General features: G+C 33.2%; 1 protein-coding gene and 1 long non-coding RNA gene across 2 annotated transcripts in view; one reads left to right on the top strand and one right to left on the bottom strand.

Moving 5' to 3' along the window:
- Positions 1-25336, top strand: part of LOC127727935 (PAN2-PAN3 deadenylation complex catalytic subunit PAN2-like) — a 399078-nt gene that overhangs the window by 276739 nt on the left and 97003 nt on the right. The window contains exons 19-21 of the mRNA XM_052235095.1: positions 3226-3365; positions 16754-16877; positions 21706-21906. Coding sequence (XP_052091055.1) covers positions 3226-3365; positions 16754-16877; positions 21706-21906 — 465 coding nt within the window. The remainder of the gene's footprint in view (positions 1-3225; positions 3366-16753; positions 16878-21705; positions 21907-25336) is intronic.
- The window catches only part of LOC127727947 (uncharacterized), a 150053-nt gene that overhangs the window by 91535 nt on the left and 33182 nt on the right, over positions 1-25336 (bottom strand). The window lies entirely within an intron of this gene.

Genomic DNA, 25336 nt, shown 5'->3' with positions numbered 1-25336 from the left:
TTTTTCACAGCATACATAACTCGGTGTTAAATGAGCATGTACACTTCATAATTCTTATTATATTGTGATGATTAAAGGATTAAAAAAATTAAGTGAAGCTAATCAATATATTAAAATAACTAACTCTAACTCATTAGTGTCATCTGTTTACCTATCACTAATAGTTTTCACACCTTTAGTAAATACAACTCTTTGTCTCTTAATTGGGGTTATCAATGGATTATATTGACTTGTCAATCAATTTTGTAATTTGTTTACTGAGACACTTTAATGAATAATATTTTGATTTTGGGAATGAATCTTAAAATTATTTTTTGATTATTATATGATTTATAAGCATTGAATTGATATCATGATATCACAATAATGACACAATAACTCCGCTGAAAACATCCTTTCACATATTTGGTACATTATTATCTCCTTTTCATTTTTGGTTCTTGGCTCTTCTTTTGGGTTTATAGGAAAACCATGTGACCATGAAAATCAATACACAAACCGGAAACAGTAGAATTTCAACACGAATTTGCAGAAAATGTTTACCAAAGAACAAATAAAACACAAAGACAGTATTGTAGTCATTTATTTTAAACAAAAACTTTTTATTTATTGATTTATGTAGGTTTGGCAATCAAAAACGTAGTTTTGACCAGGAAATTCACTCCTGACCACTTTTTTCAAGCTTGGATTTTTCCTCTGGTCGCTAGATCTCGTCTATTAGTCGGTCCCCCTCTCTGGATTATGAATTTTACTCCCAATTTTCCGACTAATAAGCGAGTAGGAACGGTAATTAAGATGATAAACAACGTCAGTACCTAGAACCTAGTACAAACTTCAGACTTTGTTCCTGGATCAGTATAATTCTTTATGATAGACTTATCAGTATCCCTGTGTCAGCCTAACATAGAGGCAATAATTATATAAAATGAATTCCTGAAAAACAAGAAATCTCAATACTGAATTTCAAAGCAGCAACTAAAATGCATGTACAGGGCTATTAGGCCCGCTTTGTGGACAGCTCTTAATTAAAGTATCGCAATTTTAATTTCATACTTTGCATTATATTTTCAAAATAGCATACAGGCCAGACATATCTATGTGTCAGCTGTTTATTACAAGAGTAATGAGACCACAATGACCCTTGTGAATACAACTCGGACACATTTTGACTCAAAGTCTCATACTTGATAGGACTGACTGTTTGCTATGTGTAGTTGGCCATATTGTACCTTCATTTTAATTCGATCATTTTTATATGCCCGTTTACGGGACGTATTATGGTATACTGTATGTCCGTCGTCAACATGTCGAACATTAATTCAAAAATGCTTTAACCAATATGCATGAAGCTTTGGTGAATTGTTTATATCTATTGACGTGAGCTCCCTTTCGTTTTTTATAAATTTCAGATTTACCATATCCAGGTTTTGGGGTTTTATTCATTAAAAAAGGGGGCATTTTCCAGTTTTCGGACAATAACTCAAAATAATTTCACCAATTTGCATGAAACTTTTGTGAATTGTTCATATCTATTGACGTGAGCTCTCTTTCGTTTTTTATAAATTTCTGATTTACCATTACCGAGTTTTGGGGTTTTATTCATTAAAAAAGGGGGGATGTTCCAGTTTTCAGACAATAACTTAAAAACAATTTCACCAATTTGCAAGAAACTTTGGTGAATTGTTTATTTCTATTTACATGAGCTCCCTTTTGATTTTTATAAATTTCAGACTATATGTTTCCGATTTATGGGGTTTTATTCATTACAAAAAGGGGGATTTTCCAGTTTTCGGACAATAACTCAAAAACGCTTTCATAATTTTTTATGAAACTTTGGTAAATTGATTATATCTATTTTTATAAGCTCCCTTATGATTTTTATAAATTTTCGATTTATGTTTCCGAGTTATAAGATTTTATTTGTTTATAGTCTGACAACAGATTTACTAAGTATTGCGCAACAGCACAGTGTATTGCACAACAGCAAGAAATCTTTCATATAACTAATTTCAAGTTCTTTGACTACATTTATTCAGAAACCTATAATATATCAAATATTAAATTACAATCCAAATTCAGACCTGTATCAAGCTTGAATATTGTGTCCATTTTTGCCCCAACTGTTCAGGGTTGGACCTCTGCGGGCATATCCAGCTGCGCTCAGCAAAGCAGTTTATTACTTGAGTTATGGGACTTTAACCTTTTTTTTGGACTATTGTACCACAATGACCCTTGTGAACTCAACTCTTTTGAGACTGTTTGACAGAAAAATCTCATACTTAGGATTGTTTGCCTTGATGTGTAGTTGAAAATATTGTACTGTCATTTTTTGATTCGACCATCTTTATAGGAGTTATGGGACTTTGATCATAATTTACATGCAGCAGGGCCCTCTGTGATGGCTGGCATCACTTTCCTTTAGTTACTGTTAACATAAAGATCACTCTCATTGTGACTTAAATCACTTTAAGTAAAAGGTCAACTAAATATTGAATATGTTAGCAGTGATGAACACAAGACTTTTCTGTCAGAATTCCCTTTACTTTTTTTTCAATATCTATAAAAATGGACCTGGATGAAACCAGGGCCCAAATGGAAAAGAACACGTGTTATAATCTATTTATCACATATTATACAAATGCTTAAAAAAAGTACGACGAATTTTATTGTTCTGTCTAGCAAGATCATACATTTTTTATCCTCCATTGAAATAACTTTATTATAACGAAGTTATTTTCAAAACTACAGTCCTTGAATATTAAAATGTCAATGTCAGATTTTTCTTTATTTCTTTAACAAATACCGCTGTCTTTTTAATTGACGTTCCCCATCCTTCATTGTTATTAGGAATGTTTATGACGTCATAACAGGGCACAATAACCGGTTATTTGCCCTGGTCAGGAATATGACAAGGGCAAATCTGCAGGTATTGCATATGCAAAACCCTATGTTTCTTAACAAATATGTGATAAAACAGTTCATTGCAGAAAAGGTTTGGAGGAAACTGTGGTTAAGAATATTATATTTTATTAAGATAAACTATGCAAAGTATTTGCATTTTAATCACAATAATTCTAACTGAAAAGCAACTATTTGTTTGACTCTTAACTGTTATCTTCAATGTCAGGCTTTAGTTAACGAAATTTCTGTTCAATAAAACAAATGTTGTCCTCAAACCAAGTAAATAACTGTATAATAACATTTCATTATGGTATATATGTACAGTTGATTAAACAGAAGAGAGAGGAAGAGGGATCGTCTCAGTCATACTCAATGATGTCATCACAGATGCCTGTTATGTGCCGTTATGGTAGGGCATGTACAAGGAAAGGCTGCCGATTTAGACATGAGACTGACTTGAAGAGGTATGTGATGAAGTCACTGTATGTTTATGATGAATAAAAAGAGATGTAGGGTATATATCAATTAGACAGCAACCCAATGACACAAGTAACCAAACTTCATCTAGAGGTCAACATACAAGTCTACAACAAAAATAAAGGCAACAGTAGTATACCGCTGTTCGAAAACTCATAAATCGATAGAGATAAAAGCAAATCCGGGTTACAAACTAAAACTGAGGGAAACGCATCAAATATAAGAAGAGAACAACAACACAACAAAAACACAACATTAAAATGTAACACACACAGAAATGAACTATAATATAACAATGGCCATTTTCCTGACTTGGTACAGGACATTTTAAGAAAAAAATGGTGGGTTGAACCTGGTTTTGTGGCATGCCAAACCTCCTGCTTTTATGGCAACGTCAAACACAACACCAAAACGACAACATCACATGACAGGACCACAATTCAAATAAATGGGAGAACATATAGGACAAAGAAACACACGAATAATAGCTAACAAAAGGTACTAGGCTTAAAATTCAAAACGTCAGACGTGCGTCTCGTCCACACAAGACCAACCAGTGACGCTCAGATGAAAAAAGTTTGAAAGCCAAAACAAGTACAAAGCTGAAGAGCACCGAGGACCAAAACTTCCAAAAAGTAGTGCCTAACACGGCCAGGGTTTTCTGCCTGGGACAAGAACATCCTTATTATTTGAAATAATTTATAATTTTGCAAACGGTAAATTTTATAAAATGACTATATAATAGATATACATGATAAAACCAAAGTGGGGACTAACTACAGAATAAAAATGGATACATTACATAAAACAACTTAATCCAACACATAAAAAAATACACAGCCGAGTTGGCCAACGCCTCAACGCACAAAGTGACTTCACATTTGAAATTCTTAAAAAACACACAGAGTGACGTCACATTTGAATTTGTAAAAATATTTCCCAAAAATAAGATAGGATTAGGATTGATTAAAGATTAGATTTGTAATACTGACATTACATTTATTAATAACAATGAAAATTACAATACTTATTAATATCAAATGGTAGTAAATAGATAATTAATTGTATTATCTAGCTATGTCGGTGTTTCTTCTGAATCAAACTGTAAACCAAATATATTGTATAAATTTCGTTGAACCAAACTAAAATCTAATAAATGAAGGGGGTGATTAATTATCTTTACCATAACACACGAATATAACAGAAAAAACTTTAAGACATTTGACCAAATCCGACGAGTACAACAAATATAACATCAAAATTAAATACATGAATTTGGGATAGAAAGGTACTGTGACACGTCTTATAGCAATGCTGTTTCACACTCAGCAAAACAGTCACAATCGGGGAATAAGTCACATTCGGTAATTAAAAGATCAGACGACGTAATGACAAACCACAATCTAACACACGGTAAAAATGTCCTTAGTTAGTTTGGACAAAGACACATCGTATTGATCAACCAATTGGTGATGGTGTCCGTAAAATTTACGGAGTGTCATTATACGACCGCAAAAAAATTTTGTGGTCGTATATTGTTATGACGTTGGCGTCGTCGTCTGAATACATATTGGTTTTCGCACTCTAACTTTAGTTTAAGTGAATGGATCTTTTTGAAATTTGACCATAAGGTTAAATACCACAAAAGGAAGGTTGGGACTGATTTTGGGGGTTATGGTACCAACAGTTAAGGAATAAGGGGCCAAAAAGGGGCCAAAAATGAGCATTTTCTAGTTTCCAGACAATAACTGTGGAACGGTGTATGGATCTCTCTGAAATTATACTACAAATTTCCATACCACAAAGGGATGGTTAGGATTTGCTTTGGGGGGTTATGGCTCAAACCGTTTAGGAATTAGGGGCAAAAAAGGGGGAAAAACAAGGTTGTCCTGGTTAATGGACAAATACTTTAGTACAAAACATAATTTAAAGCAGTGTAAGGGAGATAAATCAAATACATCATTGAAATTATCTCCCTTACACTGCTTTTAAATTATGTATAAAGTAATGGTTAATGAACAATAAAGATAATCTAAAACAGTGTAAGGGAGGTAATCCAAATACAACGTTTTGGTTACTTCCCTTACACTGCTTTTAAATTATGTTTAAAGAAATGCATATTTATAAAGGAAGACCAGTAAAAATATCTGCAAATGTTTTCATCTTTTTTTTTTACAAAAAAATCCATATGAAAGATTTGACACTATATTTTTATTAATTCTATTATAAAATAGATTAAGTTAGCACTATGGTAAATTTAAATGGGTAATTATGGTTGCCAACTCCATTGGAAATTTGAATTGAGATTATGACCATATCTTGAGGGAAAGAATTTTTTTGGGGGAAAAAGGGGGGGGGGATAAAAAGAAATTGTGGGGGGCCAATTTTTTCTCATTTCAGATTTCAGAAATTAAAAAGAATTATTCTTCAAATATTATTTTTTTTTCAAATTTCAAATATTGAAAAATTTCAAGAAGTAATCTTTAATTGCACAGTATGGCGCATTAGATTTGTAAAATCTTTGATCACATTTATTTATTTGTTATGCCGAATCTAACAGTGTATTTAGATTTTTAATTTTGGGTCCAGTTTTCAAATTGGTCTACATTAATGTCCAAAGGGTCCAAAATTAAACTTTGTTTGATTTTAGCAAAAATTGAATATATGAGGTTCTTTGATATGCTGAATCTAAACATGTATTTAGATTTTTGATTTTTGGCCCAGTTTTCAAGTTGGTCCAAATTGGGGTCCAAAATTAAACTTTGTTTGATTTCAACAAAAATTGAATATATGGGGTTCTTTGATATGCTGAATCTAACCATATATTTAGATTTTTTATTTGTGGACCCCGTTATCTAATTGGTTCATATTGAGGTCAAAAGGGTCCAAAATTAAACTTTGTTTGATTTCATCTAAAATTGAATTATTGGGGTTCTTTGATATTCCAAATCTAACCGTGTATTTAGGTTTTTAATTTTGGGTCCTGTTTTTTAAATTGGTCTACATTGAGGTCCAAAGGGTCCAAAATTAAACTTTGTTTGATTTCATCAAAAATTGAATTCTTGGGGTTCTTTGATTTGCTGAATCTAAACATGTGTTTAGATTTTTGATTATGGGCCCAGTTTTCAAGTTGGTCCAAGATAGGGTCCAGTATTTAAACTTTGTTTGATTTCAACAAAAATTGAATATATGGGGTTCTTTGATATGCTGAATCTAAACATGTATTTAGATTTTTGATTATGGGCCCAGTTTTCAAGTTGGTCCAAATTGGGGTCCAAAATTAAACTTTGTTTGATTTCAACAAAAATTGAATATATGAGGTTCTTTGATATGCTGAATCTAACCATGTATTTAGATTTTTTATTTGTAGGCCCCGCTATCAAATTGGTTCATATTGAGGTCAAAAGGGTCCAAAATTAAACTTTGTTTGATTTCATCGAAAATTGAATTATTGGGGTTCTTTGATATGCCAAATCTAACCGTGTTTTTAGATTTTTAATTTGGGTCCAATTTTTTAAAGCTTCATTGAGGTCCAAAGGGTCCAAAATTAAACTTAGTTTGATTTTAACAAAAATTGAATTCTTGGGGTTCTTTGATATGCTGAATCTAAACATGTGTTTAGATTTTTGATTATGGGCCCAGTTTTGAAGTTGGTCCAAGTTGGGGTCCAAAATTAAACTTTTTTTGATTTCAACAAAAATTGAATATATGGGGTTCTTTGATATGCTGAATCTAACCATGAATTTAGAATTTTTATTTGTGGGCCCCGCTATCAAATTGGTTTATATTGAGGTCAAAAGGGTCCAAAATTAAACTTTGTTTGATTTCATCAAAAATTGAATTATTGGGGTTCTTTGATATTCCAAATTTAACCGTGTATTTAGATTTTTAATTTTAAGTCCCGTTTTTTAAATTGGTCTACATTAAGGTCCAAAGGGTCCAAAATTAAACTTAGTTTGATTTTAGCAAAAATTGAATTCTTGGGGTTCTTTGATATGCTGAATCTAAACATGTGTTTAGATTTTTGATTATGGGCCCAGTTTTCAAGTTTGTCCAAGTTGGGGTCCAAAATTAAACTTTTGTTTGATTTTAACAAAAATTGAATATATGGGGTTCTTTGATATGCTGAATCTAACCATGTATTTTGATTTTTTGGACATTGGACCATAATAGGTAAATTAAAAAAATTCAAGTTCTTACCACATTCTTTCTGTGTCAGAAACCTATGCTGTGTCAAATATTTAATAACAATCCAAATTCAGAGCTGTATCAAGCTTGAATGTTGTGTCCATACTTGCCCCAACTGTTCAGGGTTCGACCTCTGCGGTCGTATCAAGCTGCGCCCCAGCGAAGCATTTTATTTTTAATATGTCCTCATAACTTTGTTGGAGCAGTTTCTGCGTAAGGAGCACACTCCTGTATATGAAGTCCGTGTAGTGTGAACAAGCACGAGAATAACGTATCAATTGAGATATGTAAACACCATACGAAGGGGCAGAGGGTATGTTACTGCTGAGAAATGGGAAATTGATAATTGGGAAGTTGAAATCGTCCCGTTTATCATAGATTTTCGTGTGAAGTCGTCCATCTGTGTCAATATTGAGGAAAAGATCAAGGTATGAAGCAGTCCTTCTAGTATCAGTAGTATCCTTAATTTCAAGTTCACTGGGATATATGAGATGTAAGTATTGGCTGAAATATGGGTTATTCACTGATAGAACATCATCAATATATTGGAAAGTAAAATTAAAGAATTTTGCAAGGTGCTTTTTCTTTTTGTCTTTTAGAAGGTTCTGAATGAATTCTGCTTCATATGAGTACAAAAACAAATCGGCCAGTAGCGGTGCACAATTAGTTCCCATTAGAATACCGACTGTCTGTTGAAATATAAATCCTCCAAACTCAACAAATATATTGTCTCTAAGATATGCCAAGCTCTTATTGTTCCCCATTCAACGCGTTGCGGGGGACATAGAAATACTGGGTGTCCATCCAGTCTTGTTAGCGCTCTCACATGTACAATTCTTGCCAGATTTTTATGAAATATATATGAAATATATATCATAGGTTTATATCAGCAATGTCTTGGACAAGTTCGAAAATCAGTGTCGATCAATTATGTTAGCGCTATCATTTGTACAATTCATGCCAGATTTTTATTAAACTTATATTATAGGTTTATATTAGCAATGTCTTGGACTATCAATAATTTTTATACGACTGCAAAAAATTTGCGTTCATATATTGCTATCATGTCGTTGTCGGCGTCCGAAAACACATTTGGTTTCAGGACAATAACTTTAGTTTAAGTGAATGGATCTCTATGAAATTTTACCAGAAGGTTCAATACCACAAAAAGAAGGTTGGGATTGATTTTGGGGGTTATGGTACCAACTGTTTAGGAATTAGGGACCAAAAACAAGCATTTTTGTAGTTTCCTGACTAACTTGTGTTAGTGTATGGATCTCTCTGAAATTGTACCACAAGGTTCCATATCACAAAGGGAAGGCTAGTATTGAGTCTGGGGGTAATTGCCCCAAACGTTCAGGAATTAGGGGCAAAAAAGGGCCAAAAACAAGCATTTTTCTAGTTTCCAGACAATAACTTGTGTTTAAGTGTATGGATCTCTCTGAAATTGTACTACAAGGTTCCATACCACAAAGGGAAGACTGGGATTGAGTTTTTGGGTGATTGCCCCAAAACGTTTAGAAATTAGGGGCCAAAAACAAGCATTTTTCTAGTTTCCAGACAATAACTTGAGTTAAAGTTTATGGATTTCTCTGAAATTGTACATTTTTCCTGAAAAGAAAATAATCTTCAAAATTTCGAAAAACAAATTTGGGGAGGTGGGATTTTTTTTTCAAATTTTTTTTTTGGATTCATATATTTTTCTTCATAATTTTTGAAATTCAAATTTTTTGCAAATTTATTTTTGGGGGATTTTTTTTTCAAATTTTTTTTTGAGGGGGAGGTTCATACTTTTTTATCAAGATTTTTCAAAATTTCAAATATTTTCCTCTTTTTTTTCGTAATTTTTTGGGTTTTATTTTCTAAAAATTGTCCATTTTTACATAGATTATTTCTGATTTATATATAAAAGCAACAAATACTGATATGGCAGGAGATACACACCAAACAGGGTGTGTAAATTATTATATATAACAGATTAACTAAGTATTGTGCAACAGCACAGTATTGCCAAATAGCACAGTATTGCGCAATAGCAAGAAATCTTCAATTGAAAATAAATACAAATCTTTTAAACAATTTCAATGGGATTAATTTGAAGTCTTAAATTTTTGGGGGTTCTAACCTTGTATTAGTATTTTGGATATTGGGCCCCATTTTCAAATTGGTCTACATTGAGGTGCAAAGGGTCCAAAATTCAACTTTGTTTGAATTTATCAAAAACTGTATTATTGCGGCTCTATGATATGCTGAATCTCATTGTGCATTTAGGTTTTTTTATTTGGGCCCTGTTTTCAAATTGTCCATATTAAGATTTGAAGGGTCCAAAATTAAACATTGTTTGATTTCAACTAAAATTAAATTTTTGGTGTTTTTTTATATGCTGAATCTAACCATGTTGTTAGATTTTGGATATCAGACCATACTAGGTAAATTAATTGTCCCATTTCAAATTTTTAAGATCTTTGACCACATTTATTTTGTGTTAGAAACCTATATTATGTTAAATATTTGATCACAGACAGTATCAAGCTTGAATATTGTGTCCAAACTTACCCCAACTGTTCAGGGTTCGACCTCTGCTGTCGTATCAGGTCGCGTCAAGCGAAGCATTTTATTTAAAAGAGTTATGCCCCTGGGAAACATTAATTATATGGAAAATTGCATTGTTAGCACTCTCATGTGTACAATTCTTAACAGAATTTAATGAAACTTATATCTTAGGTTTATATCAGCAATGTCTTGGAAGAGTTCGAAAATCAGTGCTGATCAATTATTTTTAAAAGAGTTATGCCCCTTGGAAATATTGATTATATTGAAAATTGCATTGTTAGCGCTCTCATGTGTACAATTCTTGGAAATATTAATTACAACAGAAATGGCATTGCATTTGCTCTGAAGCCTTCATTTTCTCTAAGATATTGTCATTGCCGTTGTACCTTGGATAGATAAGACGTGCAACACGGGGGACATTGGAACTCTGTTCACTTTGTAAACTTACCTTCTGATTGGTGAGTCTGTCCACCAAGTTGCTATGACACCATATGCATGCACCTTCCAACGGGAGTACAATAATCCTGTTTTCAGGGGTCACCTCCAGTCCTCCTGTTGAAGGGAAAAAAATCCTGTGTATAAAAAATTTCAAGAACAAAAATTTTCAGACACCATTTTTTACTACGCTGTTTACAAATATTTATTTTTGAAGACATAAAAACTTGAATGTATCCTGTGTAACTGATATTAACTGATTAAGCAACATAGACATTGACCTTGCCTGCGGCTGATTAACAAGTGATAATAGTTTGATTGAACAATCAAGTGATAGGATATTATTATTACTCGATATGGCTTCTATATATGGCACACGCCAAAGATGATTAAAGGAAAATACCAGCATTGATAGAAAAGTGGAATGTTTTTTTCAAAACATCGACTGGAAGGTTTTGGTGCAGAAAAAAAACATTTGATAAACTTTCAACTCAGCAAAGTAATACTAACTATTTCACACTCCAATGTCGACATAAAAGCACATTCAACATCCTAAAGTAAATCCAAACTGACAGCAGAAATACATTGATTGACTCAAAGACAATTCACAGCCTCCTCAGTGTTAAGATTAACAACTTCACAAACTTTTACCAGGATCAGGATAACTTGAGTACAGATTGAATAAAGTAAAAGAAATGAAAATATAATTGTAGTGGTAATAGTCAAAAACCAACAGTTTTATAGCTAAAGAAATGAAACCTTTCCACAGAATCAGCTAAAGTTTATCTGTCCATTTAAGTTTGTCTCATTGAATAAATACAATAGCTATTGTTCTCTGTTGAGGATATTCAATGGGAAATTAAAAAAGCCAATCATTCATTGATTAATTTAGCTGAACAAAAAAATTAACACCCAGTGATGAAATACATGCACCAGTGCTAAATAAGGACACTCAAAACTGCATTTGATGTTGTATTTACATGTATTCATTATCAACTAATTTAAGAAGGCTACTAGATTGTATAAGGGAAATATTGACTGCATTGGTAATTTGCAATATTAGCCTCAAGTTCCATTACAAACTGATCTACTTTATTAGCATTATGCACCCATTATCACTAAATTATCTACAGCCTCTCGTACTTTTTTGAAAAGGGTCAAGTGAGTTTTTCTCATCACTTGGCATCCGTCGTCCGTTGTCATCATCCGTTAACTTTTACAAAAATCTTCTCCTCTGAAACTACTGGGCCAATTTGAACCAAACTTAGCCTTAATCATCCTTAGGGTATCTAGTTTTAAAGACCTGTATCAAGCGCCAATATTGTGTCCATTTTTGCCCCAACTGTTCAGGGTTGGACCTCTGCGGTCGTATCCAGCTGCGCTAGGCGAAGCAATTTATTGGTTATTATCTTGAATATTATAATAGATATAGATAAACTGTAAACAGCAGGAATGTTCAGTAAAGTAAAATCTACAAACAAGTCACATCACCAAAATTGTCAATTGACCTCTTAAGGGGTTATTGCCCCTTAAAGTAATTTTATTTTACAATTTTTTTGAAATCCTTGTAATCTTTTACAAAAAATCTTCTCTTAATCTACTGGGCCAAATGGAATTAATAGCATATACTTTCAGCATACTTATATTGGGCGAATGCCCCCCCAGACCAGGCAGGTTAGTCGGGGTCACCACCCTTGCCCAAATTTTTATACAACCGCCAAAAAATTTTGCGGTCGTATATTGGTATGACGTTGGCGTCGTCGTCGTCGTCCGAAGACACATTGGTTTTCGCACTCTAACTTTAGTTTAAGTGAATGGATCTCTATGAAATTTTACCATAAGGTTCAATACCACAAAAGGAAGGTTGTGATTGATTTTGGGGGTTATGGTACCAACAGTTAAGGAATTAGGGGCCAAAAAAGGGCCAAAAATAAGCATTTTTGTAACTTCCAGACATAACTTGTGTGTTAGTGTATGGATCTCTCTGACATTGTACCACAAGGTTCCATATCACAAAGGGAATGCTGGGATTGATTTTGGGGGTAATGTCATCAAAATTTTAGGAATTAGGGGCAAAAAAAGGGGCAAAAAACAAGCATTATCTAGTTTTATGACAATAACTTGTGTGTAAGTGTATGGATCTTTCTGAAATTGTACTACAAGGTTCCATATCACAAAGGGAAAGCTGGAATTGAGTATAAGGGGTAATTGCCCAAAACGTTTAGGAAAAAGGGGCCAAAAATAAGCATTTTTCTAGTTTCAAGACAATAACTTGTGTTCAAGTGTATGGATCTCTCTGAAATTGTACTGCAAGGTACCATACCACCAAGGGAAGGCTGGGATTGATTTTGGGGGTAATTGCCTCAAAATTTTAGGAATTAGGGGCCAAAAAGGGGCAAAAAAACAAGCATTTTTCTAGTTTCAGGACAATAACTTGTGTGTAAGTGTATGGATCTTTATTAAATTGTACTACAAGGTTCCATATCACAAAGGGAAAGCTGGGTTTGAGTTTGGGGGTAATTGCCTTAAACATTTTGGGATTTGGGGCCAAAAGGGGCCAAAAAACAAGCATTTTTCTAGTTTCAGGACAATAACTTGTGTGTAAGTGTATGGATCTTTATGAAATTGTACTACAAGGTTCCATATCACAAAGGGAAAGCTGGGTTTGAGTTTAGGGGTAATTGCCTAAAACGTTTAGGAATAAGGGGCCAAAAAACAAGCATTTTTCTAGTTTCCAGACAATAACTTGTGTTCAAGTGTACGGATCTCTCTGAAATTGTACTGCAAGGTACCATACCACAAAGGGAAGGCTGGGATTGAGTTTGGGGGTGATGAATCATAAGGGGGTTCGAAAAATTTAAGGGGGGATAATTTTTCCTTTTTTTTTTCTTTAAAATTTTCCATTTTAAATTGGTTATTTCTGATTTATATATAAAAGCAAATAATAATGATATGGTTTGAATAGGTAAATTAAAAAAAAATTAAGTTTTTAGACCACATTCATTCTGTGTCAGAAACCTATGCTGTGTCAAATATTTAATCACAATCCAAATTCAGTGCTGTATCAAGCTTGAATGTTGTGTCCATACTTGCCCCAACTGTTCAGGGTTCGACCTCTGCGGTCGTATCAAGCTGCGCCCAGCGGAGCATTTTATTTTTGAAGGGTGTTAAAAAAAACATTGAAAGGCATTTCCAGCATTATACAGGCCCTTGGTGAAATAAATTTTGGAGCGGAGGAAAGGAAATTTTGCATTTATTGTTAATTATCTTGAATATCATTATAGATTGAGATATACTGTAAACATATAAAAAATCAAGCAAAGAAAGATCTACAAATAAGTCAACATGGCCAAAATTGGCAATTGACATCTTATTGGAGTTATTGTCCTTTAAAGTCATTTTCTGCAATTTATTGGTAATTTAGATTGTAAAGTAGATTGTTTTTAAATCAAACAAAAGGCATAATCCTTATAATATTTTTCCTTTCCTTAATTGTACACGGTAGTCACTTGTGGTTTTGGTAATGTTTTAGCAATGTATCCTATGCAAAATTTTGCACCTTGCATGAATCTTGTGTTGACTATAAGCTTCACACAAACTTAATTATTTTCATGCCCCTGCCGTGGTGGAGGGGGCATTAAGTTTTACCCTTGTCTGTCTGTACGTCTGTATGTCCCAAAATTAGTTTCTGTTCTCTTACTTTAGTTTGCCTCAACCAAATTTTATCAAACTTATACACAATGCTTATTACCACCAAACACAGATCAAGTTCAAATTTGGGTGGCGTCACTTTTGCCGTTCTCGAGTTGTGTCCTTTTGTAAATTGAAAAATTGCAGAATTTGCCATATATTTTCATGGACACAGTCTTCATTTATTTTTATTATAAAATGTCTGTTATCAGGACTTCTTACAATTTGGAGACAACCTATGTTTGATTGCATAAAAAACTGCATAAAAAATTAACACACTTCAACAATAACCAGGGAAGATAATTTTAATGAAAATATCCAGTGTTTAAAAATGTTCTCAGATTTTTCAAGAGTTATTCCATCTATAACTACATATTGCAGCTCTTGTATGGTAAAAAGTGAAATCACATTTTGATCTTAATATTTTTATGCCCCCACCGTAGCGGTGGGGGCATTAAGTTTTACCCTTGTCCGTCTGTACGTACTTACGTCCAAAAATTGGTTTCCGTTCTCTAACTTTAGTTTGCCTCAACCAAATGTTATGAAACTTATACACAATGCTTATTACCACAAAAAACAGATCAAGTTTGAATTTTGGTGCCGTCACTTTAACCATTCTAGAGTTATGCCCCTTTACAAATGGAAAAATTGCAAAAATTTTCTTTTCTTCTAAATATCAAGTAATTTTTAAAATTGGAGTTATCTTCCTTTGTCCATGACTATAGTTGAATCAACTACAATCAATGCTTCATACAATGCAATGTTTAATTTTGACTCCCACTGATAAAACACAGATCATCATCAAGTTGAATTTGGGTAGTGTCATTTTAACCATTATTGAGTTATGCCCCTTTATAAATCGAAAGATTGCTAAATTTTTAGTTTCCATTCTGTAACTTAAGTTTGCCCCAACCAAACATTATGAAACCTATACACAATATTCATTACCACAAAACTAAGATCAAGTGCAAATTTTTTGTTTCCGTTTTCTAACTTATGTTTGCCTCAACTAAATGTTATGAAACTCATACACAATGCTTATTACTACATAATACAGATTAAGTACGAAATTTGGTGGCGACACTTTTACCATTCTTGAGTTATGTCCCTTTATAAACATAAAAATTGCTGAATTTTTCGTTTCCGTTCTCTAACTTTAGTTTGTCTTAACCAAATGTTATAAAACTTATACACAACCGTTCTAGAGTTATGCGTGTTTACAAATAGAAAAATTGCTGAATTTTTAGTTTCTGTTCTCTACTTAAGTTAGCCTCAACCAGATGTTATGAGACTACACACAATGCTTATTACCACAAAACTCAGATCAAGTTCAAATTTGGGTAGCGTCACTTTTACCATTCTTCAGTTATGTCCCTTTATAACTATATGATATGCAAGCGGGGGCATCATCCACATTTATCTTTATTATGTGAAAGCAATATTCACAAGTATTAAGTTGGGGGTGGTAAGGGGGTTGATATTTCAAGGTAAGTCCATCTGGTAAGCTAGTGTTTACTATATGTGAATGATGAAAAGCACAATTGTCCATAATAATTGTGTCACCAGGTACAAAAATGGGTTGTTGTCCATTTGCTAGTTTATCATTATTGATATCAATAGCCTCAGCAAAAAAAAGTAATTAAGTTCCAAACTATTAGATGGTCAATCAATAACATTGAAATAGTCCACACCAAACAGTATGTAACAGATTGAATTATTAGTTGTATATATAAACTTGAAGCATATCTTTGTAATTCAAATGGTTTAGAACCTTTGACGTTTTGAAGTTCCATAATATCTATCTCCAAATGTTTTTATTACACTGCTTTCATAAAAAAAAAAGTTAGGTACTTGGAGTTTGAGTGCTTATTAATTCAACCAATTCCAGTTATTAAATTGCAACTGTATATCATCTTTTTGAGTTTCAACAGGTCAAGTTTCCAATTTTTTTCCCACCTGTTACAAATTTAAGGTCCTGGAAGGCGAAACATAGGTGTTGCTTTTCCAGTGATGGCGAGGTCAACAGCATCAATATTTGTTAAGTTTTCTTCTTATGTCAGTTCGATATTTTGTTCAGCTAAATTAATCAATGAATTATTGGCTTTTCAAGAAGAAATTTAAATTTCCCTTTGAATAAACTCCACAGAGATCAAAAGCTATTGTATTTGATTTAATGGGACAGGTGAACTTACACAAATTTTAGTACACAGGTAATCTACAGCTGATACTGTGGAAAGATTTCATTTCTTTTGCAATAAATGGAAATTAAAAAGAACTAAACTATTCTGCATGGAAAAAAAGGAAAACACCTTAAATTGCAGATTGAATAAATTATATAGCATATTGAAGATACAATATAAAGTGTCAAAGCTTTTACCAATAAAATTTATGTTTGAATTTTTTTTTTTTAAGTATATGCATCTCAATGATTTAAAATATCAGTGATATATTAGGCTATGTCTAGTGTACCATTTTCATATGTTTTGTTATTATTGTTGCTTTATTCCAGTGAACTAGCAGATATGCCAGCAGTTAACCCTGATGAAGACCCAGACTTAGTTTGGATACCATTTGTGTTAAAGGTCATCCTAGGGCCTGATGGGAAAGTAGACATAGAGGAGCTTCCTGAAGATGTGAGGAATTGTTATTTTTTAAGAAAATACTTTATTTGTAGCATGCTTTGATTAGTTCTTGGGAATTTATTGGTTCTAGAAATGCTATTTTTTAAAATTTCATGTTTAAATAAGCTATTTATTGCAGAAATGTTTTAAAAGTTAATTTTGTTTGCATGTATTTAATTTAGTCTTTTCCGTTTAAACTTAAAGCATATATAGTCACAAGTTACTAAATATTGTGTTGGTGGAAAAAGCTAAAGTATTACTATGATTATATAAGTTCAAATGGTAGATTTAACAACAGTACAAGTATCTTTTCTTTGTTAGTGATTTATATCATGAAAACAAGCAGTTAGATATTCTGTATCTGGCTTAATGGAGTTGAATATCAGAAGGCCATTTTTATACGACCGCAAAAATTTTTGCGGTCGTATATTGGTATGACGTTGGCGTCGTCGTCGTCATCGTCCGAAGACACATTGGTTTTCGCACTCTAACTTTAGTTTAAGCGAATGGATCTCTATGAAATTTTACCATAAGGTTCAATACCACAAAAGGAAGGTTGGGATTGATTTTGAACAGTTAAGGAAAAAGGGGCCAAAAATAACATTTTTGTAACTTCCAGACATAACTTGTGTGTTAGTGTATGGATCTCTCTGACATTGTACCACAAGGTTCCATATCACAAAGGGAATGCTGGGATTGATTTTGGGGGTAATTGCCTCAAAATATTAGGAATTAGGGGCCAAAAAAGGGGCAAAAAACAAGCATTTTTCTAGTTTCATGACAATAACTTGTGTGAAAGTGTATGGATCTTTCTGAAATTGTTCTACAAGGTTCCATATCACAAAGGGAAAGCTGGAATTGAGTTTGGGGGTAATTGCCCGAAACGTTTAGGAATTGGGGGCCAAAAAGATAGATAGAGATAAACTGTAAACAGCAATAATGTTCAGCAAAGTAAGATCTACAAATAAGTTGTCATGACCAAAATTGTCAGTCGACCCCTTTAGGAGTTATTGCCCTTAATAGTCAATTTTTAACAATTTTTTGTAAATTTTTGTAATCTTTTACAAAAATCTTCTTTTCTGAAACTACTGAGACAAATTTAACCATACTTGGCCATGATCATTATAAGGGTATCTAGTTTAAAAAAATTGTCCGATGACCCCGCCTTCTAACCATCATGGCTGACTTGGTTAAAAATAGAACATAGGGGTAAAATGCAGTTTTTATACGACCGCAAAAAAATTTTGTGGTCGTATATTGGTATGACGTTGGCGTCGTCGTCGTCGTTGTCGTCTCCGGCGTCGTCGTCGTCCGGCGTCGTCGTCCGAATACATATTGGTTTTCGCACTCTAACTTTAGTTTAAGTGAATGGATCTTTTTGAAATTTGACCATAAGGTTAAATACCACAAAAGGAAGGTTGGGATTGATTTTGGGGGTTATGGTACCAACAGTTAAGGAATTAGGGGCCAAAAAGGGGCCAAAATGAGCATTTTCTAGTTTCCAGGCAATAACTGTGGAACGATGTATGGATCTCTATGAAATTATACTACAAGTTTCCATACCACAAAGGGATGGTTAGGATTTGCTTTGGGGGGTTATGACTCAAACCGTTTAGGAATTAGGGGCAAAAAAGGGGGAAAAACAAGGTTGTCCTGGTTAATGGACAAATACTTTAGTACAAAACATAATTTAAAGCAGTGTAAGGGAGATAAATCAAATACATCATTGAAATTATCTCCCTTACACTGCTTTTAAATTATGTTTAAAGAAATGCATATTTATAAAGGAAGACCAGTAAAAATATCTGCAAATGTTTTCATCTTTTTTTTTTACAAAAAAATCCATATGAAAGATTTGACACTATATTTTTATTAATTCTATTATAAAATAGATTAAGTTAGCACTACAAATGTATGGTAAATTTAAATGGGTAATTATGGTTGCCAACTCCATTGGAAATTTGAATTGAGATTATGACCATATCTTGAGGGAAAGAATTTTTTTGGGGGAAAAAGGGGGTGGGGATAAAAAGAAATTGTGGGGGGCCAATTTTTTCTCATTTCAGATTTCAGAAATTAAAAAGAATTATTCTTCAAATATTATTTTTTTTTTCAAATTTCAAATATTGAAAAATTTCAAGAAGTAATCTTTAATTGCACAGTATGGCGCATTAGATTTGTAAAATCTTTGATCACATTTATTTATTTGTTATGCCGAATCTAACAGTGTATTTAGATTTTTAATTTTGGGTCCAGTTTTCAAATTGGTCTACATTAATGTCCAAAGGGTCCAAAATTAAACTTTGTTTGATTTAGCAAAAATTGAATATATGAGGTTCTTTGATATGCTGAATCTAAACATGTATTTAGATTTTTGATTTTTGGCCCAGTTTTCAAGTTGGTCCAAATTGGGGTCCAAAATTAAACTTTGTTTGATTTCAACAAAAATTGAATATATGGGGTTCTTTGATATGCTGAATCTAACCATGTATTTAGATTTTTTATTTGTGGACCCCGTTATCTAATTGGTTCATATTGAGGTCAAAAGGGTCCAAAATTAAACTTTGTTTGATTTCATCTAAAATTGAATTATTGGGGTTCTTTGATATTCCAAATCTAACCGTGTATTTAGGTTTTTAATTTTGGGTCCTGTTTTTTAAATTGGTCTACATTGAGGTCCAAAGGGTCCAAATTAAACTTAGTTTGATTTTAACAAAATTGAATTCTTGGGGTTCTTTGATTTGCTGAATCTAAACATGTGTTTAGATTTTTTGATTATGGGCCCAGTTTTCAAGTTGGTCCAAGATAGGGTCCAGTATTTAAACTTTGTTTGATTTCAACAAAAATTGAATATATGGGGTTCTTTGATATGCTGAATCTAAACATGTATTTAGATTTTTGATTATGGGCCCAGTTTTCAAGTTGGTCCAAATTGGGGTCCAAAATTAAACTTTGTTTGATTTCAACAAAAATTGAATATATGAGGTTCTTTGATATGCTGAATCTAACCATGTATTTAGATTTTTTATTTGTAGGCCCCGCTATCAAATTGGTTCATATTGAGGTCAAAAGGGTCCAAAATTAAACTTTGTTTGATTTCATCGAAAATTGAATTATTGGGGTTCTTTGATATTCCAAATCTAACCGTGTTTTTAGATTTTTAATTTGGGTCCCGTTTTTTAAATTGGTCTTCATTGAGGTCCAAAGGGTCCAAAATTAAACTTAGTTTGATTTTAACAAAAATTGAATTCTTGGGGTTCTTTGATATGCTGAATCTAAACATGTGTTTAGATTTTTGATTATGGGCCCAGTTTTCAAGTTGGTCCAAGTTGGGGTCCAAAATTATACTTTTTTTGATTTCAACAAAAATTGAATATATGGGGTTCTTTGATATGCTGAATCTAACCATGAATTTAGATTTTTTATTTGTGGGCCCCGCTATCAAATTGGTTCATATTGAGGTCAAAAGGGTCCAAAATTAAACTTTGTTTGATTTCATCAAAAATTGAATTATTGGGGTTCTTTGATATTCCAAATCTAACCGTGTATTTAGATTTTTAATTTTAAGTCCTGTTTTTTAAATTGGTCTACATTAAGGTCCAAAGGGTCCAAAATTAAACTTAGTTTGATTTTAGCAAAAATTGAATTCTTGGGGTTCTTTGATATGCTGAATCTAAACATGTGTTTAGATTTTTGATTATGGGCCCAGTTTTCAAGTTTGTCCAAGTTGGGGTCCAAAATTAAACTTTGATTGATTTTAACAAAAATTGAATATATGGGGTTCTTTGATATGCTGAATCTAACCATGTATTTTGATTTTGGACATTGGACCATAATAGGTAAATTAAAAAAATTCAAGTTCTTAGACCACATTCTTTCTGTGTCAGAAACCTATGCTGTGTCAAATATTTAATAACAATCCAAATTCAGAGCTGTATCAAGCTTGAATGTTGTGTCCATACTTGCCCCAACTGTTCAGGGTTCGACCTCTGCGGTCGTATCAAGCTGTGCCCCAGCGAAGCATTTTATTGGATTATATCTCTGAAACTAAAGCCTTTAGAGCAAATCTGACAGGTGGCAAATATGTTCATCAGATTTAGATTTATCTGCCCTGAAATTTTCAGACGAATCCGACAACCCGTTGTTGGTTTCTATTTTAAGACTTTTAAGCCTTGGAAACAGTTGTTAGTTTCTATTTTTAGACTTTTATGATTTATTTTAATTGGTAATTATGGTTGCAAACTCCATTGGAAATTTGAATCGAGATTATGACCATATCTTGAGGGAAAGAATTTTTTTTTTTGGAAAGGGGGGGGGGGGGGGTGAAAAAAAATTTAGGGGGGAGGGGGGTAAAAAAGAAGTTGTAGGGGCAATTTTTTTTTTCATTTCAGATTTCAGAAATTAAAAAGAAAATGTCTTCAAATATCTCTTTTTGCCAAAAAAGGGGGGGGGGGTAAAAAAAAAATCTTTTTTATTGGGGGGGGGGGGGGTCAATACGCAACAGCATAGTGTATTTCACAAAAGCCAAAAAAAAGGGGGTAAATTTATTTTTTTTTTGTGGGGGGGGGTGGTCAATTTCGCAACAGCATAGTGTATTTCACAAAAGTGAAAAATTGAATATAAATTCAAATCATATAACCAATTCTAAGTTCTTTGACTACAGTTATTCGGTGTCAGAAACCTATTATGTGTCAAATATTTAATTACAATCAAAATTCAGACCGGTATCAAGCGCGAATATTGTGTCCATTTTTGCCCCAACTGTTCAGGGTTGGACCTCTGCGGTTGTATCCAGCTGCGCTCAGCGAAGCATTTTATTTTCTTTCATTAATATTTTCAGTCATTCAGACCAAAGTATGAAGATCCTTGTGTTAAGTATTATGACCTATATGCTACAGTTGGTCACATCAAGGACCAAAAGAATGGAAATACTGTGGTTAGTCAAATCTTTGTTGGGGAGACATTTCACCAACGGAAGGAAGGTGTTACCTGTACTCAGTGGTATTTAATGAATGATTTCTCTATCACACCTATTGAAAAGGTAAGGTTTTTATACGACCGCAAAAATTGAAAATTTTTTGGTCGTATATTGGTATGACGTTGGCGTCGTCGTCGTCGTCGTCGTCTGGCGTCGTCCGGCGTCGTCCGAAGACACATTGGTTTTCGCACTCTAACTTTAGTTTAAGTGAATGGATCTCCATGAAATTTTACCATAAGGTTCAATACCACGAAAGGAAGGTGGGGATTGATTTTGGGGGTTATGGTACCAACAGTTAAGGAATTAGGGGCCAAAAAGGGGCCAAAAATAAGCATTTTTGTAACTTCCAGACAATAACTTGTGTGTAAGTGTATGGATCTCTCTGACATTGTACCACAAGGTTCCATATCACAAAGGGAAGGCTGTAATTGATTTTGGGGGTAATTGCCTCAAAATTTTAGGAATTAGGGGCCAAAAAAGGGGCAAAAAACAAGCATTTTTCTAGTTTCATGACAATAACTTGTGTGTAAGTGTTTGGATATTTCTGAAATTGTACTACAAGGTTCCATATCACAAAGGGAAAGCTGGAATTGAGTTTGGGGGTAATTGCTCGAAACGTTTAGGAATTGGGGGCCAAAAAGGGGCCAAAAATAAGCATTTTTCTAGTTTCCAGACAATAACTTGTGTTCAAGTGTATGGATCTCTCTGAAATTGTACTGCAAGGTACCATACCACAAAGGGAAGGCTGGGATTGAGTTTGGGGGTGATGAATCATAAGGGGGTTCAAAAAATTTGGGGGGGGGGATTCTTTTTTTTTCTTTTTTTCCTTTTTTTTTTCTTTTAAAATTTTCCATTTTAAGTTGGTTATTTCTGATTAATATTTAAAAGCAAATAATAATGATATGGTAGGAGATACACACCAAACAGGATGTGTAAATTATTATATAATAAGTATTGTGCAATAGCAAGAAATTTTCAATTGCACAGTATTGCACAATTGCAAGAAATCTTCAATTGCACAGTATTGCGCAATAGCAAGAAATCTTCAATTGCACAGTATTGCGCAATGCAAGAAATATCCAATAGCACAATATTGCGCAATAGCAAGAAATTTTCAATTGTACAGTATTGCACAATAGCAAGAAATATTCAATTGCACAGTATTGTGCAAAAGAAGATACTTCGTATAAATTGCTTATTTCTTGATCAATTTCAATGGGGTTTTATTCTTGAATTCTTTGGGTTCTTTAATATGCTGAATCTAACCGTGTATTAAGTTTTTATACGACCGCAAAAATTGAAAATTTTTTGGTCGTATATTGGTATGACGTTGGCGTCGTCGTCGTCGTCGTCGTCGTCGTCTGGCGTCGTCCGGCGTCGTCCGAAGACACATTGGTTTTCGCACTCTAACTTTAGTTTAAGTGAATGGATCTCCATGAAATTTTACCATAAGGTTCAATACCACGAAAGGAAGGTTGGGATTGATTTTGGGGGTTATGGTACCAACAGTTAAGGAATTAGGGGCCAAAAAGGGGCCAAAAATAAGCATTTTTGTAATTCCAGACAATAACTTGTGTGTAAGTGTATGGATCTCTCTGACATTGTACCACAAGGTTCCATATCACAAAGGGAAGGCTTTAATTGATTTTGGGGGTAATTGCCTCAAAATTTTAGGAATTAGGGGCAAAAAACAAGCATTTTTCTAGTTTCATGACAATAACTTGTGTGTAAGTGTTTGGATATTTCTGAAATTGTACTACAAGGTTCCATATCACAAAGGGAAATCTGGAATTGAGTTTGGGGGTAATTGCCTGAAACGTTTAGGAATTGGGGGCCAAAAAGGGGCCAAAAATAAGCATTTTTCTAGTTTCCAGACAATAACTTGTGTTCAAGTGTATGGATCTCTCTGAAATTGTACTGCAAGGTACCATACCACAAAGGGAAGGCTGGGATTGAGTTTGTGGGTGATGAATCATAAGGGGGTTCAAAAAATTTGGGGGGGGGGATTTTTTTTTTTTTCTTTTTTTCCTTTTTTTTTTCTTTTAAAATTTTCCATTTTAAGTTGGTTATTTCTGATTAATATTTAAAAGCAAATAATAATGATATGGTAGGAGTTACACACCAAACAGGATGTGTAAATTATTATATAATAAGTATTGTGCATTAGCAAGAAATTTTCAATTGCACAGTATTGCACAATTGCAAGAAATCTTCAATTGCACAGTATTGCGCAATAGCAAGAAATCTTCAATTGCACAGTATTGCGCAATAGCAAGAAATATCCAATAGCACAATATTGCGCAATAGCAAGAAATTGTCAATTGTACAGTATTGCACAATAGCAAGAAATATTCAATTGCACAGTATTGTGCAAAAGAAGATACTTCGTATAAATTGCTTATTTCTTGATCAATTTCAATGGGGTTTTATTCTTGAATTCTTGGGGTTCTTTAATATGCTGAATCTAACCGTGTATTAAGTTTTTGGATTTTGGGCCCCGTTTTTAAATTGGTCTACATTAAGGTCAAAAGGGTCCAAAATTAAACTTAGTTTGATTTTAACAAAAATTGAATTATTAAGGTTCTTTGATATGCCGAATCTAACCGTGTATTTAGATTCTTGATTATGGGCCCAGTTTTCAAGTTGGTCCAAATCGGGGTCCAAAATTAAACTTTGTTTGATTTCAACAAAAATTGAATATATGGGGTTCTTTGATATGCTGAATCTAACCATGTATTTAGATTTTTGATTTTTGGGCCCCGTTATCAACTTTGTCCACATTGAGGTCAAAAGGGTCCAAAATTAAACTTTGTTTGATTTCATCAAAAATTGAATTCTTGGGGTTCTTTGATATGCTGAATCAAACCATGTATTTAGATTTTTTATTTGTGGACCCGCTATCAAATTGGTTCATATTGAGGTCAAAAGGGTCCAAAATTAAACTTTGTTTGATTTCACCAAAAATTGAATTATTGGGGTTCTTTGATATGCCAAATCTAACCGTGTATTTAGATTTTTAAATTTGGGTCCCGTTTTTAAATTGGTCTACATTAAGGTCCAAAGGGTCCAAAATTAAACTTAGTTTGATTTTAACAAAAATTGAATTTTTGGGGATCTTTGATATGCTGAATCTAAACATGTGTTTAGATTTTTGATTATGGGACCAGTTTTCAAGTTGGTCCAAGTTGGGGTCCATAATTAAACTTTGTTTGATTTCAACAAAAATTGAATATATGGGGTTCTTTGATATGCTGAATCTAAACATGTATTTAGATTTTAGATTTTTGGCCCAGTTTTCAAGTTGGTCCAAATTGGGGTCCAAAATTAAACTTTGTTTGATTTCAACAAAAATTGAATATATGGGGTTCTTTGATATGCTGAATCTTACCATGTATTTAGATTTTTTATTTTGTAGGCCCGCTATCAAATTGGTTCATATTGTGGTCAAAAGGGTCCAAAATTAAACTTTGTTTGATTTCATCGAAAATTGAAT

The sequence above is a fragment of the Mytilus californianus genome, unplaced genomic scaffold, assembly GCF_021869535.1.
Source record: "Mytilus californianus isolate M0D057914Y unplaced genomic scaffold, xbMytCali1.0.p SCAF_2, whole genome shotgun sequence".
Classification (NCBI taxonomy): domain Eukaryota; kingdom Metazoa; phylum Mollusca; class Bivalvia; order Mytilida; family Mytilidae; genus Mytilus; species Mytilus californianus.
This window is presented reverse-complemented; position numbering and strand designations above follow the sequence as displayed.